The sequence below is a fragment of the Salvelinus sp. IW2-2015 genome, linkage group LG19 (assembly GCF_002910315.2).
Source record: "Salvelinus sp. IW2-2015 linkage group LG19, ASM291031v2, whole genome shotgun sequence".
Taxonomy (NCBI): Eukaryota; Metazoa; Chordata; class Actinopteri; order Salmoniformes; family Salmonidae; genus Salvelinus; species Salvelinus sp. IW2-2015.
This window is the reverse complement of record NC_036859.1, coordinates 26,220,271-26,233,756: the sequence shown is the minus strand read 5'-3', so window position 1 is coordinate 26,233,756 and position 13,486 is coordinate 26,220,271. Positions and strand designations below refer to the sequence as shown.

The 13,486-nt window shown below is 42.7% G+C and overlaps 1 protein-coding gene across 2 annotated transcripts in view; it reads left to right on the top strand.

The window, feature by feature from the left end:
- Positions 1–13,486, top strand: part of LOC111979445 (ephrin type-B receptor 1) — a 482,851-nt gene that overhangs the window by 429,177 nt on the left and 40,188 nt on the right. For both annotated transcript variants that reach the window (XM_024009990.2, XM_024009989.2), the window contains exon 9: positions 7,918–7,982. In XM_024009990.2, the coding sequence (XP_023865758.1) occupies positions 7,918–7,982 (65 nt within the window). The remainder of the gene's footprint in view (positions 1–7,917; positions 7,983–13,486) is intronic.

The window sequence follows — 13,486 nt, the reverse complement described above, 5'->3', positions numbered from 1 at the left end:
ACCAGCACTCCCTGCCTGTCCAGCTACTCCTCTGCCTGGTCCACTACTCCTCTGCCTGGTTCACTACTCTCTCCCTGGTCCAACTACTCCCTCGCCTGGTCCAACTACTCCTCTCCCTGGTCCACTACTCCTCTCCCTGGTCCAACTACTCATCTGCCTGGTCCAACTACTCCTCTCCCTGTCCAACTACTCCTCTGCCGGCCAACTACTCCTCTCCTGGTCCAACTACTGCTCGCCTGTCCAACTACTCCTCTCCCTGGTCCAACTTACCCTCTCTGGTCCAACTACCTCTCCCTGGTTCCAACTACTCTTCTCCTGGCCAACTACTCCTCTCCCTGGTCCAACTACTCCTCTGCCTGTCCAACTATTCCTCTCCCTGTCCCAGACATTTTTTCTCTCTCTACACCTCTGTGTGTTCTGTATCCACACTCAACAAAAATCAATCCAAAAGAGTCCCCTTTAACTGTGATGTTCATGTAATTGAAAAGAACGTCAACACGTTGCTATGTCTCCCGATTAGATTGAATCACTGTGGTTGGTCTATTTAAACAACGTACAGTAAATCAGCTATTTCTCAATGTTTCAATATCTTTCATTCAAAAATGCTATAAGATGACAAATACAGCTTTGAGCTGCTGTTGTTGCAGAAGTAGAGCTTTATACTATATTTAAGTTTGAAACATTAGGTCTTCATTTCTGGCGTGCTGTGTGCCAGCATTTGTAAGAAGACAAGAAAGATCCATCATTTTGTATTGGGTAAGCTTGTATGTACAGAAAATGTAAGCATTTAGAAACGTAGAAGTGTAATCGATGAGGACCTTGCAGATAATTGTAAGTGCGGCACAGAGATAGTAGTCATAAAAAATCATGTTAAAACACTATTATTGCACACAGAGTGATACATGCAAGGCTGAAACAACAACTTGTGAACAAGTCCAAGGGGTGTACTTCTGAAGGCACTGTATTTCCTTTTTACTTTGTTTACCTTCTGCTGGCTATGTGTTAGGTATGTATGTGAAAAAGCCTACAGACCAGGCTCCATTCCGCCGATGTCTGTGTCTGTAACTGTAGGTAAGGTGTTGTGGGTGTTTGTGGTGGACCAGGGAGAGGAGTAGTAGGACCAGGGAGAGGAGTAGTTGGACCAGGGAGAGGAGTAGTAGGACCAGGGAGAGGAGTAGCTGGACCAGGCAGAGGAGTAGCTGGACCAGGAAGAGGAGTAGTTGGACAAGGCAGAGGAGTAGCTGGACCAGGGAGAGGAGTAGTTGGACCAGGGAGAGGAGTAGCTGGACCAGGCAGAGGAGTAGTTGGACCAGGGAGAGGAGTAGCTGGACCAGGGAGAGGAGTAGTTGGACCAGGGAGAGGAGTAGTTGGACCAGGACAAGGGAGAAGGAGAGGTAGGGGGAGATGAGTAAGAATGCGTGGTGGTGTTCAAAGGAGAGTAAAAGCTGCTGTCACTGATGAAATAAGAGCCACCATCATAGACCATGTGATAAACCATGTTCTATCACTGAGAAACGCTGGTGAAAGAGTCCAACCTAATCTCAGATGGTCAACCGTGGCTTCCATTATCCTGAATTTTCAGCAAACCAACAGGTAAGTAATGCATTTCACAAGGGCTTCTTCTATGAAATAATTTATGTAGACGAGGCAGGGTTTAACCTAGCAAAACACGTTGGAAGGGGAAGAAACGTCATCGGAAAAAGTGCCACAGTTGATGTGCCGGGTCAGAGAGGAGCAAATATCACAATGTGTGCTGCAGTCTGGAGTGCTGCTTTGGTCCTGCAGAAATGCCAGATTGGTCCCTACAACACTGAGCACCTTCTTTTGTTTTAAGATGACCTCCACCAACAACTGGTGCCAGAAGCAGAAARAGAACCGCTGGGAGGAAACATGAGGACATTTGTGATTCCATGGGACAATGTAGCATTCCACCATTCACATGCAATCACAAACTGGTTTGCAGCCCATCCAAKAATGGTTTCCCTTTTCCTCCCCCCTACTCGTCTTTCCTCAACCCCATTGAGGAATTTTTTTCTGCCTGGAGATGGAAAGTGTATGATCATTGGCCACATGACCAAATGTCCCTGCTGGATGCAATGGATGCCGGCTGCAGAGACATCTCAGCTGAAGACTGCCAGGGGTGGATATGGCATGCCAAGCGGTTCTATCCAAGGTGCATAGCGAGAGATGACATAAGATGGGATGTGGACGAGAACATGTGGCCAAATGCTGAAGATCGTGTAGATTAGAACAGGACTGTGTATTTTTGTGTTTAATCCCTTCTGTGCCTTTTTTACTGTAATTGTGTTTTATTTTTACACATTTGGAACCAAAGGTCATGTGTGTTGGATTTTTTTGTTGATCACTGGCAGCAATTTCATGTTGCTAATAAAGCTTTTACTGCAGCAATTCTGTCACTTACTATTTTTTCCTACTGTACATTCTATAAAGTAAAGATGACTCATTCACTTTTAGATAGTATGTTGCCAAAAATGCACACATTCGACACTCAACCAAAAAATGTAGAGTGGTTTACAGTAAAAGGAAACTGAATGATAAAAAACAATGGATTTCATATTGTCTATTGATGCAGGTAGATCTGAAACATGACAAGTAATGCAGTTTTTGTAATGCCATCAACTGTTAGTATTTTGAAAGTCGATGTGCTATGATTGACTATATGTTCCTCTTGGATAGAAAACATGWGCTAGTGTTTTGACTGAATGTTTAGATACTGAGTCGAGTTTGACGTGTTTTGACAGAGTTAGTGTATGTAGAGAAAGTTTTTTTGCATTTTGAAATGTAGGGTTGGTATTTAATGAACAAAATGTGGTTTTGAGCAGAAAATGTACTATTTGGCTAATTGTGTGATGTTGGTGTGTTGCTGTGTTAAGAGTTTAGAAAAAGTATCTCAAGTATAGGTAAACGCTTGTTAGCGAACAAATTCGTATTTACAATGACGGCATTCCTACAATGACGGCCTACCAAAAACATGCATCCAGTTTGCAACAATGACGGCCTACCTCATACATACAGTTTGCAACAATGACGGCCTACCTAATGCATACAGTTTGCAACAATGACGGCCTACCAAAAACATGCATCCAGTTTGCAACAATGACGGCCTACCTCATACATCCAGTTTGCAACAATGACGGCCTACCTAATGCATCCAGTTTGCAACAATGACGGCCTACCTAATGCATCCAGTTTGCAACAATGACAGCCATCCTAATGCATCAGTTTGCAACAATGACAGCCTACCTAATGCATCCAGTTTGCAACAAGACAGCCTACCTAATGCATACAGTTTGCAACAATGACAGCTTACCTAATACATCCAGTTTGCAACAATGACAGCCTACCTAATGCATCCAGTTTGCAACAATGACAGCCTACCTAATGCATCCAGTTTGCAACAATGACAGCTTACCTAATGCATACAGTTTGCAACAATGACGAGCCTACCTAATGCATCCAGTTTGCAACAATGACAGCTTACCTAATGCATACAGTTTGCAACAATGACAGCCTACCTAATGCATCCAGTTTGCAACAATGACAGCTTACCTAATACATCCAGTTTGCAACAATGACAGCCTACTAATGCATCCAGTTTGCAACAATGACAGCCTACCTAATGCATCCAGTTTGCAACAATGACAGCCTACCTAATGCATCCAGTTTGCAACAATGACAGCCTACCTAATGCATCCAGTTTGCAACAATGACAGCCTACCTAATGCATCCAGTTTGCAACAATGACAGCTTACCTAATGCATACAGTTTTGCAACAATGACAGCTACCTAATCATCCAGTTTGCAACAATGAAGCTTACCTAAGCATCCAGTTTGCAACAATGACAGCCTACCTAATGCATCCAGTTTGCAACAATGACAGCCTACCTAATGCATCAGTTTGCAACAATGACAGCCTACCTAATGCATCAGTTTGCAACAATGACAGCCTACCTAATGCATACAGTTTGCAACAATGACAGCTTACCTAATACATCCAGTTTGCAACAATGACAGCCTACCTAATGCATACAGTTGCCACAATGACAGCCTACCTAATGCATACAGTTTGCAACAATGACAGCTACCTAATGCATCCAGTTTGCAACAATGACAGCCTACCTAATGCATCCAGTTTGCAACAATGACAGCCTACCTCAATGCATACAGTTTGCAACAACAGACCTACCTAATACATCCAGTTTGCAACAATGACAGCTACCTAATGCATCCAGTTTGCAACAATGACAGCCTACCTAATGCATCCAGTTTGCAACAATGACAGCCTACCTAATGCATACAGTTTGCAACAATGACAGCCTACCTAATGCATACAGTTTGCAACAATGACAGCCTACCTAATGCATACAGTTTTCAACAATGACAGCTTACCTAATACATCCAGTTTGCAACAATGACAGCCTACCTAATGCATCCAGTTTGCAACAATGACAGCCTACCCAATGCATCCAGTTTTGGCAACAATGACAGCTTACCTAATACATCCAGTTTGCAACAATGACAGCCTACCTAATGCATCAGTTTGCAACAATGACAGCTACCTAATGCATACATTTGCAACAATGACAGCCTACCTAAGCATCCAGTTGCAACAATGACAGCTTACCTAATACATCCAGTTTGCAACAATGACAGCCTACCTAATCATCCAGTTTGCAACAATGACGCCTACCTAATGCATTACAGTTTGCAACAATGACAGCCTACCTAATGCATACACGGCCACATCATGCAATCTCTGTTGCAACAATGACAGCCTACCTAATGCATCCAGTTTGCAACAATGACAGCCCAATTCCAGTTTGCAACAATGACAGCCTACCTAATACATCAGTTTGCAACAATGACAGCCTACCTAAGCATCCAGTTGCAACAATACAGCCTACCTAATGCATCCAGTTTGCAACAATGACGCCTACCTCATACTACAGTTTGCAACAATGACGCCTACCTAATGCATCCAGTTTGCAACAATGACAGCCTACCTAATGCATCCAGTTTGCAACAATGACAGCCTACCTAATGCATACAGTTTGCAACAATGACAGCTACCTAATGCATCCAGTTTGCAACAATGACAGCTTACCTAATGCATCCAGTTTGCAACTGACAGCCTACCTAATGCATCCAGTTTGCAACAATGACAGCCTACCTAATGCATCCAGTTTGCAACAATGACAGCCTACCTAATGCATCCAGTTTGCAACAATGACAGCCTACCTAATGCATCCAGTTTGCAACAATGACAGCCTACCTAATGCATCAGTTTGCAACAATGACAGCCTACCTAATGCATACAGTTTGCAACAATGACGGCCTACCTAATGCATCCAGTTTGCAACAATGACGGCCTACCTCATACATCAGTTTGCAACAATGACGCCTACCTAATGCATCCAGTTTGCAACAATGACAGCCTACCTCATACATACAGTTTGCAACAATGACAGCCTACCTAATGCATCCAGTTTGCAACAATGACGCCTACTAATCATCCAGTTTGCAACAATGACAGCCTACCTAATGCATACAGTTTGCAACAATGACGGCCTACCTAATGCATCCAGTTTGCAACAATGACAGCTACCAATGCATCCAGTTTGCAACAATGACAGCCTACCTAATGCATCCAGTTTGCAACAATGACAGCTTACCTAATGCATCCAGTTTGCAACAATGACAGCTTACCTAATGCATACAGTTTGCAAACAATGACAGCCTACCTAATGCATCCAGTTTGCAACAATGACAGCCTACCTAATGCATCCAGTTGCAACAATGACAGCCTACCTAATGCGCATCCAGTTTGCAACAATGACAGCCTACCTAATGCATCCAGTTTGCCAACAATGACAGCTACCTAATGCATACAGTTTGCAACAATGACAGCCTACCTAATGCATCCAGTTTGCAACAATGACAGCCTACCTAATGCATCTCAGTTTGCAACAATGACAGCTTACCTAATACATCCAGTTTGCAACAATGACAGCCTTACCTAATGCATACAGTTTGCAACAATGACAGCCTAACCTAATGCATACAGTTTGCAACAATGACAGCTTACCTAATGCATACAGTTTGCAACAATACAGCCTACCTAATGCATCCAGTTTGCAACAATGACAGCCTACTAATACATCCAGTTTGCAACAATACGATGCATCCAGTTTGCCACAATGACAGCCTACCTAATGCGCATCCAGTTTGCAACAATGACGGCCTACCTAATGCATACAGTTTGCAACAATGACGCGCTTACCTAATGCATACAGTTTGCAACAATGACGGCCTACCTAATGCATCCAGTTTGCAACAATGACAGCCTACCTAATGCATACAGTTTGCAATAAGGCACTAAAGGAAAACTGCAAAAGATGTATCTTATGTCCTGAATACAAAGCACTAGGTATGCGGAAAATCCAACACAACACATCACTGAGTACCACTCCTCATTTCGGAGCATTTCAGTGCTAGAGGCGTCACTACAGACACTCTGGTTCGAATCCAGGCTGTATCACAACCGGCCGTGATTGGGAGTCCCATAGGGCAGTGCACAATTGCCCCAGCGTCGTCCAGGTTTGGCCGGTGTAGGCCATCATTTTTAACTGACTTGCCTAGTTAAATAAAGGTTAAATWAAAAAAATTAAAGCATGGTGGTGGCTGCATCATGTTATGGGTATGCTTGTCATTGGCAAGGACAAGGGAGATTTTTKGGATAAAAAGAAACGGAATAGAGTTATGCACAGGCATAATCCTAGAGGAAAACCTGGTTCAGTCTTGTTTCCAACAGACACTCGGAGACAAATACCCCTTTCAGCAGGACAATAACCTAAAAMMCAAGGCCAAATATACACTGGAGTTGGTTACCAAGATGACATTGATTGTTCCTGCGTGGCCTAGTTACAGTTTTGGGTTAAATCGGCTTGAAATCTTTGGCAAGACTTGAAAATGGCTGTCTAGCAATGATCAACAACCAACCAATTTGACAGAGCTTGAGTAATTTAAAAAAAAAGTATAATTTGCAAATATTGTACAATCCAGGTGTGCAAATCTCTTAGAGACATACCCAGAAAGACTCACAGTTGTAATCGCTGCCAAATGTGATTCTAACATGTTTCGACTCAGGGGTGTGACTACTTACGTAAATTAAATATTTCTGTATTTCATTTTCAATAAAGGTGCAAACCTTTCTAAAAACATGTCTTTACTTTGTCAWTATGGGGTATTGTGTATAGATGAGTGAGAAGAAACATCTATTTAATCCATTTTGAATTCAAAATGTGGAATAAGTAAAGGGGTGTGAATACTTTGTGAAGGCTCTGTAACTGTTCCATATCTGTATTATGAGTACGTTTCTCTATGAATCGTCCATTTCACATGTGGACCAAAGCGTTCACGCTGAGTTGACCTGAGTTAACTGACTCAAACCAATTTCATTCTCAAAAGTGTGTTACAGCACCACGCTACTTTCCCCCACCCCCTCTCTCTTCAGAAACCTTTAAGTTGAATTTAGAATTTGCAGCAGTGCCGTATGCTACCAGTTAGTAGCACAGCGCCCTATCAGACACGACAGGGTGTTTGATGACTGTAGGAGCAGAGGAGAGGTTTAGGAAGACAGATGAAAAGCTACAGAGATGTTATCACATCTCTAATTAAAAACCAGCTCATTCTCATTACACTTCATTTGTCGCTGCAGCTAACTCTAACCCTAAGCCACTGATTCAGTTTTAGACCGGTCGCTTTCAGGCCTCGGTTAGTGAGACTCCGAGACAGATTTAATGATTCCTCCTTACTCCTCTTTCATCCTAAAGTTGTATATTTTTTTTTCTTCCACAAAATAAAACTTTTCTTTCTCTATCTCTGATTTGTGTTCAGGAAACGGGCGTACACCAAGGAAGCGGTGTACAGCGACAAGTTACAGCATTACAGCACAGGAAGAGGTAAGTTCACTACCACAGCACCATATACTACAGACCCTGGTTAGATTCCAGGCTGTATCACAACCGGCCGTGTACCGCCGCCCTACTGGGAGTCCCATAGGGCGGCGTACAACTGGCCCAGCGTCGTCCGTGTTAGGGTTTGGCCGGGGTAGGCCGCCATTGTAAATAAGAATTTATTCTTAACTGACTTGCCTAGTTAAATAGGACGAAACACATATTAATTGTCCATCATGTTCTATCATTTAGGGCAAAACAGTCCCTCAACGTTCTAAATGACCTTGATTGACACCCTTGATTGACACTTTCGGTTCGATCAAACACGGGCCACATTAAGGGCAAAAACAACACTTCCATGTCCTTTGCGTTTTACTATAGAGGGAAAAAAACACCCCTTCTGATTGAACATCCCTTTACACTTTCTAAATGACATTGCTTGACACTCACCTCTCAGAGTTGTAACCGTGTTTGAACGACACACAGTTCTATCATGCTGAGTACTAAAACAACCTGTTCTAGCGTTGAGGGAAAATACACCCCTTCCTGATCCGACGTAGAGGGCAAAAGTCATCCCTTTGTGTTCAGGAAACGGGCGTAACATTGACTGACACGCATCTCTCAGGGCTGTGTAAGCTAACCATGATTGAGCCAGGGTCCTATCACTCTTTGGCTGACACTGACACTGTAAAGTTGCCTCAAGCAAGGCAAGCAAACTCCTTTGTTTTGCTGAAATTGAGGGAGAGGCTGTTGTCCTGGCACCACAATGCCAGTTCACTTACCTCCTCCCTATTGGCTGACTCGGCGCTGTTGGTTATCAGGCCTAAAACATTGGTGTCGTCGGCGAGTTGATGTCATGCAAAGCCATGCAGTCGTGGGAGAACAGGGAGTACAGCAGAGGGCTGAAGACACACCCCTGGAGGGACCCTGTGTTAAGAGACAATCCTCACAGCCTGTGATCTGCACATCAAGAAGTCCAKGATTCCAGTTGCAGAGGACGGTGTCCAGACCCAGGGCTCTGAGCTTGGAAGAAACAATAGTGTTAAATGCTAAACTGTAGTCAATAAACAGCATTCTCACATGTGTGTTCCTCTTGTCCAGATGTGTTAGAGCTGTGTGAATAGGCCTGGAAATGTCATCTTCCGTAGATCTGTTGGAACGGTAGGCAAATTAGAGTGATCCAGAGTGCCTGGCATGCTGGCCCTGATGTGGGCCATGACCAGCCTCTCCTAGCATTTCATGATGACCGGGGTGAGTGCGACGGGCGATAGTCATTTTTCTTGGGCACTGGGCCGATGGTTGTCTCTTTGAAGCGGGGACTACAGCCTGGTACAGGGACAGGGACCGGTTGAAGATGTCAGAGAAAATGCCTGCCAGCTGGTCAGCACACACTCTGAGGATGCGGCCAGGGATGCCATCTGGGCTGGCTGCTTTTTAGAGTTTTCCTCACATCAGCTTTGGAGAGCGAAAGCACCTGGTCGCCCCAGAGCAGCGAGAGTCTTCCTGGACTGCTCGATATTGTCTGCCTCAAAACAAGCATAGAATGTTTTAAGCTGGTTTGGGAGGGAGGCTTTGGTGGGCACCACACAGGTGGATTTTCCTTTGTGTTCTTTGGTAGTCCTTGCCACATACCGTAAGTCCTGAGTCTGAGTTGTCGAACATCAATTCAAGTTTGAGTCTGTATTGTCTTTTGCATTTCTAATGGATTTGCRGAGCTTGTACCTGCTTGCCTTGTATATACGGTGTGCCATTTCTCCCCCGGTCAAACCCTCAGAAGAGTTGGCATTCGCAGTTGGTTGTATCAGAGGCTATCTTATGGAGATKTAAATCCATTAACATAAGTGGAGAAATAAAATAAGAAGATGTTAGAGAGACGGCAACAGCGCTAACCACGCTTATCATCAAGCAATTTGAAGGCGAGGGAAAAACAGTGATAAGTGTTCCTATTCAGCTTGTGTTTTTCCCCTCCACTCTCACCCGCTAACTAATAATAATGCTCAGGAATAGATTATGTCCGATCTTTTCTCTTCAGGATTTGACAGACAGTTTTCTAATTACTACTCATTGGTAGAAAACGACCCACTTTGGAGGAAACAACTCGATTCTTCTTGGTTGAAATGCTTAAGGAGTGTTTTTTTCTCACCCTGGCTGTTGGTAATGGAGTCACAAACTGTGATGAGTGGTGTACTGAATGGGAAATTAACATGCAACACCTAAAACTATAAAGGTGTAGTTCAGGGATTTTACTGAAATTATTGGCACGCTTGATAAAGATGACCAAAAAATACTATAAAATAAATAATTAAAATACCGAGCTATATAGTATGCTTCAAAAATGTGAAAATTATATTTTATACCAACAAAATTGGTCAGAGAAAGAGATTTTGTTTAACAAGTAATAAAACAAACTCTCAAAAAGGTCAAATTGGCACCTACCTCTGTTTTCAATACTCCATGCTCCCGCCCCTTGCAAGGATAACAACACTGAGCCTTTTTCTAAAATGTTTTATGAGAGTGGAGAACACATAGTCTTTCCAGATCCTTGATATCCTTTGTCTGTGCTTATGGACTGTCCTCTAATTCAAACTAGAGAATGACCGATTTTTTGGGGTCAAGGAGGCTGATGGACGATATTTTATATAGTGATATAAATAAATGACTGTTTTTACCAATCTATCTACATAACATTTTATTTAAATTGTAAATCTCTTCATTAACTGAGTAAATTAAGATAGTATAGGCCTACACACAATACAGGTGAATGCATATTCAATAGGAGTGTGTGCCTGTATTGAGTTGTTTCAGAGACTATGGTGCTACTGTACAGATGGCAATCGTTTTGCCTTCCATTTGGGACCTAATCAAATCAAATAAAATGTTATTGGTCACATACACATGGTTAGCAGATTGCGAGTGTAACGAAATGCTTATGCTTCTAGATCCGACAGTGCTGCAGTATCTAACAGGTAATATCTAACAAATTCCACAACAAAACCTAATATCTAACAAATTCCACAACAAAACCTAATACACACACTCTAGTAAAGGAATGGGATGAGAATATATAAGTATAAAATATATGGATGAGCAGTGACAGAGCGGCTAAGATGGAATAGATAGTGAAGGATACAGTATACAGTATATGAGATGAGTAATGCGAGATATGTAAACATTCTTAAAGTGGCATTATTAAAGTGACCTAATGATCAACAACATTTGCATAGAAGCATCACTCCAGCATGTCACGCCTGTATGGAAGGACATCCTATAGGCACTGCTGTTAGTTTGTAAATATAAAATAACATCTATTCAATGCAAATGGGTCCAACGTAACGTCAAGATTTGTGATCACGGATGCTTATGAAACAAGTATTTTTTTCAGCTGTCAGGATGCAGAACAAAATTCTAAACAGTTCTATTGGCGAGTTCAGCTATCTGTCAAGAAATGGCAGGTTGCAACTTGATCCTACTGCTACGATTGGATAGAGTGAGGCTGTAACTCCACTCCCTTTCACATCTCTCTCCATCGCTCATATCACTTGCTGCAGTTTACTGCTAGTATGAAAACTCACTCAATGCCRTTGACATTGGCTACCGAGACATAAATGTGCATAATAAAAGGAAATTGACTAGTCAGTTACACAACTGAATGCATTCAACTGAAATGTGTCTTCCGCATTTAACCTAACCCCTCTGAATCAGAGTGGTGAGGGGGGCTGCCTTAATCAACATCCACGCCCGGGGATCAGTTGGGCAGACCACGCAAGGGCAGATCGGTAGATTTTTCAGTCTTACCAGCGCTGGGATTTGAACCAACAACCTTTTGGTTACTGGCCCAATGCTCTTAATCTCTAGGCTACCTGCTGCCCCTCATATCTAACAAGGAGAGCGAGGGTAGGAAAAAATATGAAACAACGATGCACATTATGTCTAAGAGTTTAATCTGCCCATAGTTTAAGTGAGAATGTACAAACACGCACGCTGATCTACAGTTTACATGGTCCATAAACATGCTGGAAGATTCTTAGGTAGTTAAACCTATTGCCAAACTTTACCTTCTTTCCCTATTAGGACAATCATCTAACCCGACTATCAACTGTCAATTTAAGGATACGATTGCAGCTGGTCAGATTGGCACACCAGTAAATAGCTAACGTTACAACGGAAGTCAGATTTTTTGTTGCTAAAAATGGTGCATGTTCAAATGATAACCAGCTAATGTTAGCTAGCTACATTGGCTATTAGCTCCTATCTGATATCTTATCACCATGTTTATCTAGCCAGCTAGCTAGCATAGTAGCTAATATAGCTAGCTAGCTAACATCGCAGATGAAAAGGTTAGCTAATTATTGTAATCTTTGCTAACAGATCACATAGCTAGCTAGCTTTCTTATTTCATGCATATCCTGGCACGTCGACACAAGCCTTATTATTAGTGAATTAACTAAACTAATATTTGCAACAGGAGTTTGATTTTGGTCACTGTGTCAATTCATCCATTTCTCAATCTGCACCTTTCTGTTGGAGAATGAGCTTGCTTGCTGCTGATTTTCCCAGCTATACATTCCTCAGCATTGTGCAGTGCTCATGGCCAGGCGGTTAGTGGTGGCTGGCATAGCAGCATTTTTGCTATGTAAAGGGACTATCAGCAAATCCGATAGAGAAGGTCCAATAACCGATAGAGTAGAAAAAGCGAATATCGGCCCGATATATCAGCTCGGCCGATTAACGGTTGTTCTCTAATTTCTCACCACAGGTTTTCAATGGAGTTTGGAGACTGAGATGGCCATTGCAAAATGTTGATTTTGTGGTCAATTAACCACTTATTTGTGGATTTTGATGTGTTAGGGTTTATTGTCTTGCTGGAAGATCCCTTGCGGCCAAGTTTCAGCCTCCAGAGGTAACCAGGTTTTTGGCTAAAATGTCATGCTGCTTGGTAAAGTTCATGATACCGTTGAACATATCAAGGGCCCCAGGACCAGTGGAAGCAAAATAGCCCCATAACATCAAAGATCCATCACCATATTTGACAGTAGGTATGAGGTACTTTTCTGCATATGATTCCGTTTTTTGACACCAAACCCACCACTGGTGTGCGTGGCTAATGAGCTCTATTTTCATGTCATCCTACCATAGCACTGCCTGGAGTTTGCCAGAAGGCATTGGCACTTAGATTGGATCCGGTGCTATGGTCAGATGACATGAAAATAGTCACAAGCACATCAACAGCCATCCACAAACATCACACACACACACACCCACACGCTTCCAAGGGCATCACAAACACACACACACACACTAATGGATCTACACACATCTGCTTGCCTCCATATATGTAGGCCTATGCAGGAACATGTACACATGCACGCACGCAGACACACACACCACAAGCATCTGTCACCATTTATCAACACGCGTTCACTGACATTCACACACTCCCACATAATACATATTTAGTAAATGCCCACATACAGCCATACACATGTATCCAGAAATGTCCATATGTCAGC